The 4,528-nt window shown below is 64.1% G+C and overlaps 1 protein-coding gene across 1 annotated transcript in view; it reads left to right on the plus strand.

Annotated features, from left to right (window-relative positions):
* Positions 1-6: 6 nt before the first annotated feature.
* Positions 7-4,528, plus strand: part of GRIN3B (glutamate receptor, ionotropic, N-methyl-D-aspartate 3B) — a gene marked incomplete at its 5' end in the record, with an annotated part of 6,116 nt that continues 1,594 nt past the window's right edge. Inside the window, 7 exons of the mRNA XM_010001856.1 lie at positions 7-108; positions 1,407-2,005; positions 2,437-3,478; positions 3,566-3,711; positions 3,914-4,029; positions 4,095-4,161; positions 4,364-4,454. Of these exons, the coding sequence (XP_010000158.1) occupies positions 7-108; positions 1,407-2,005; positions 2,437-3,478; positions 3,566-3,711; positions 3,914-4,029; positions 4,095-4,161; positions 4,364-4,454 (2,163 nt within the window). The remainder of the gene's footprint in view (positions 109-1,406; positions 2,006-2,436; positions 3,479-3,565; positions 3,712-3,913; positions 4,030-4,094; positions 4,162-4,363; positions 4,455-4,528) is intronic.

The following is a 4,528-nucleotide window of genomic DNA, read 5'->3' on the forward strand; positions in this document are numbered from 1 at the left end:
CCCCGATCTCGCCGGGAGCTGCTGCAGCTCGATTTCCTCGCCGCCGCCCTCCAGATCCCCTTCGTCAGCGTCTTGGACACCCGCGGGCCGCTGCCCTTCCGCTCCCAGGTGAGACCCGCAACGCGCACGCACTTGCACCTGTTCCCGCACCGTTCCAGCACCGCTCCCACACCTGCTCTGCTTCCCACACCGGCCGGACACACCTCAGCGCTGCTCCCGCGCTCCGACCTGCTCCCCTCGCTTCCTGCCGTCCCGGCTCCATCCCTGTGCCAGCCCCGATCCTCATGTTGGTTCCAGTCTCGGCTCTATCCCAAGGATTCCCCCAAGCTCCTATCCTGGCTCCCGACCCGACTCCTGTCCCAATCCCCATCCCAGCTCCAATCCCGGCTCTATCCCAGCCCCTCATCCTCACTGCATCACAACTCCCTGTTCCATCCTGGCTCCATCCTACCTCCATTCTGAGCTTTGTCCTGGCTCCATCCCGGCTCTCATCTCAGTCCATCCCATCACCATTCTGGCTCTATCCTAAACCCCCATCACAGCTTTATCCCAGCCCCCTCCTGGCCCTCATTCCAGCCCCGTCCTGGCTCTATCCCAGCCTCCATCTCATGTCTCTCCTGGCCCCAGCCAGGCTCTGTCCCAGCCCCATCCCACTCCAAGGCAACTTCCAGGGCTCCTCCAGCAGCCTCACAACCCCCAGCCCCAGTTTAGTCCCAGAAGGACTCCGGGGACATACCCTGGTGCTGAATCCTCTGTCTCTTCTGCCAGCCTGGTCAGCTCCACTGTCCCAGCAGTGACATCTGTGTGTGCCAGGGGCACATTTCACAGCCAAGCTGAGCCCTGTCCCAGCCCTGTGTCCTTGAGGCTGGAATTGTCCCTCTGCTTTCCATTGGCTGGTCCCTTTTGGGGACAGACTGGCTCCGCACGGGTTCACGTGCAGCTGGGTAGAGGTGACTCCTGGCACATGTCAGGACCCAGCAGCCCTTGTTCCACCAGCCTCTCCCCAGGGACGTGGGTTCCACCTGCTCTGTCTCCTGTGCTAAGTGGTTTGTCCTTGGCACGTGTCAGCAGCGCCTGAATGGGAGCTGGAAGTCACCTGGCATGGGCAGGGGGAGGCACAGCCCATCCCTGGGCTACTCATGAGCCTCCTTGCCAGTCCAGCCAGGGGATCCCATGGAGACTCCCCCTTAGGCTCTTCCTTTGGTCCCTGAACATCCCTCCGCTCATGGATGGGTGTGTGGCCAGTGCTGGGTGGGGGAAACTGTCTTCCCAGGGTGGGATGGAGCTGAGGGTAGGCAGGGAGCACAGGCTTTGGGCAGGAGGGACCCTGCCTGCTGCTTGTGTCCAGGCCCTTCCCATGGGCAAGAGTGGGGTAGGGGGACAGCCACCACCCCTCTGGTTGGCAGAGCCCTTTCCACTTCCACATGGAGCGGCAGAGCTCACTGGAGACACTGGTGGACGTGCTGGTGAGTGTCCTGCAGGCCAGCGACTGGCAGGAGACCAACCTCGTGCTCTGCCACCCCTGGGACGTCTCCGGCTTCCTCAGCCTCTGGTCCCACCGCTCCCGGCTCTTCCTCCGCACCGTCCTTGACCTTGGCAACCTGAAGGAGCCTGGGGCTACCAGCTCCCTCCAGCAGCACCGGGAGCACTTCAGGGCCCTCTCCAGCCCCGTGCTGGTGCTTGGCTGTGATCTGCGGCGCGCTCGGCTCATCTTCCAGGCAGCCGAGGAGTCGGGGCTGCTGCCTCAGGAGTCTCACTGGATGCTGGGGTCCCCGCTCAGTGCTGATGAGCTGCAGACCGAGGGGCTGCCCCTGGGGCTGTTGGCCTACGGCGAGGTGGGCCGGGCGCCGCTGGAGCTGCTGGTGCAGGACGCGGTGGGGTTGGTGTCCCGGGCCATCGCCAGCGCCGCCCGCGCCCGCCCCGACCTGGCGCTGCAGCCAAGGCCTGTGACCTGCAGCGACCGGCGCCAGGCGGGCGGGGAGAACACAGGACTCTTCCTCTCCAGGTAAGGACGGTGCCATGGGTGCCCCTTTCCCCTTCCCCAGCTCCATCTTGTCAGGGTGCACAGGGTAGGGGAGGGGTCTGTGCCCAAGGGGATGGGACAAGGGCAGGGGTGAGCGTGCAGAGCCCAGCGCAGCCCCTGGTGTGAGCAGCTGCCACCGTGGGGCTCAGCCCCGCTCCCGGCTGCTCCCCTTGGACACGGTTTGTGCCGGTTGCACAGGGGGGGACGTGTCACTTCAGCTCTCCCTAGGGCTGCCTGAGCACGGTTTCTCTATACATATTAATAATGCTGGGCACTGGCAGCACAGCGAGCTGCGGGGCAGCAGGGCCACATCCTGCCCAACCCCAGCACCTCCTGCCCTTGTCCCTTGGTTTCTCACTCCCTGCAGCTGCAGCCCTGATGACGTGGAGCTGTGACCCCCTCCTCCCCACCAGGTTCATGGCCAACACGTCCTTCCAGGGCCGGACGGGGCCCCTGCACGTGGAGAACGGGACGCTGGTGCGTCCAGAGCGGCTGTACCGCATCTGGAGCCTGCGGCGGGACTCGCGGGGGGAGCCCACCTGGGTGACCGTGGGCACCTGGCACCGCAGCACCCTGCGGCTGGAGGAGGGCGCCTGGCAGAGCCCCCGGCAGCGGCAGAGCCCGGGCGAGGGGCCCCGCGCCAGGCTGCGGGTGGTGACACTGGTGGAGCACCCCTTCGTCTTCACCAGGGAGGCAGATGAGGACGGGGTCTGCCCCGCGGGGCAGCTCTGCCTGGACCCCGGCACCAACGACTCAGCTGTGCTGGACGCCCTCTTCGAGGAGCTCAGCACAGAGAATGGCTCAGTGCCACAGGAGTACAAGAAGTGCTGCTATGGGTACTGCATTGACCTGCTGGAGAAGCTGGCTGAGGACATGGCCTTTGATTTTGAGCTCTACATCGTGGGTGATGGGAAATATGGGGCCTGGAAGAACGGGCGCTGGACGGGGCTGGTGGGGGACCTGCTCAGTGGCACAGCCCACATGGCTGTCACCTCCTTCAGCATCAACTCAGCACGGAGCAAAGTCATTGACTTCACCAGCCCCTTCTTCTCCACCAGCCTGGGCATCTTGGTGAGGACCAAGGACACGGCATCACCTATTGGGGCATTCATGTGGCCCTTGCACTGGACCATGTGGGTGGGCATCTTCGTGGCCCTGCACACGACAGCACTCTTCCTCACCCTCTACGAGTGGAAGAGCCCTTATGGCATGACCCCCCACGGCCGCAACCGCATGAAGATCTTCTCCTACTCCTCAGCCCTCAACCTGTGCTATGCCATCCTCTTTGGGCGCACCGTGTCCAGCAAGACGCCCAAGTGCTGCACTGGCCGCTTCCTCATGAACCTCTGGGCCATCTTCTGCCTCCTGGTGCTCTCCAGCTACACAGCCAACCTGGCAGCTGTCATGGTGGGGGACAAGACCTTCGAGGAGCTCTCAGGCATCCATGACCCAAAGGTAGGAATGTGTCTGGGCTGTGTCCGAGGGGGTGAGCTGAGGCAGGGGTTGGGCTGGGGGTGCTGATGCTCTGGTGCCTCCTTCCAGCTGCATCACCCCTCGCAGGGCTTCCGCTTTGGCACCGTCTGGGAGAGCAGTGCTGAGGAGTACATCAAGAAGAGCTTCCCTGAGATGCACGAGTACATGCGGCGCTACAATGTCCCCACCACCCCCGCCGGCGTCACCATGCTCAAGTGAGGGGTGGGGAGGACAAGGGGTGTGTGGGGGGTGTCCCCCCTTTTGCCCTTCCCAGGGCATTGCCTTGTCCCTGCAGCCTCTGCACCCCCGAGCTACACCCCCATGTCCCCCCACCCCAGGGTGGGGTGACAGCTTGAGGGGTCCCCAGGGAAGGCAGGGAGAAGCCCCCACCCTGAGGGTGTCCGTGTGCTGGTGCAGGACAGAGCCCCCCAAGCTCAACGCCTTCATCATGGACAAGTCACTGCTGGACTATGAGGTGTCCATCGACTCTGACTGCAAACTGCTCACAGTGGGCAAACCCTTCGCCATTGAAGGTTTGGGGGGGGCTGTTTGGGAGGGGAGGGTGTACGTGTGTGTGCGTTTGGGTGTGTATACGCAGGGTGGGGTGGGTGCTGGATGCGGCGCTACAATGTCCCCACCACCCCCGCCGGCGTCACCATGCTCAAGTGAGGGGTGGGGAGGACAAGGGGTGTGTGGGGGGTGTCCCCCCTTTTGCCCTTCCCAGGGCATTGCCTTGTCCCTGCAGCCTCTGCACCCCCGACCTACACCCCCATGTCCCCCCACCCCAGGGTGGGGTGACAGCTTGAGGGGTCCCCAGGGAAGGCAGGGAGAAGCCCCCACCCTGAGGGTGTCCGTGTGCTGGTGCAGGACAGAGCCCCCCAAGCTCAACGCCTTCATCATGGACAAGTCACTGCTGGACTATGAGGTGTCCATCGACTCTGACTGCAAACTGCTCACAGTGGGCAAACCCTTCGCCATTGAAGGTTTGGGGGGGGGCTGTTTGGGAGGGGAGGGTGGAGGTGTGTGTGCGTT

This window comes from Chaetura pelagica, unplaced genomic scaffold (genome assembly GCF_000747805.2).
Source record: "Chaetura pelagica isolate M959 unplaced genomic scaffold, ChaPel_1.0 scaffold1407, whole genome shotgun sequence".
Classification (NCBI taxonomy): Eukaryota; Metazoa; Chordata; class Aves; order Apodiformes; family Apodidae; genus Chaetura; species Chaetura pelagica.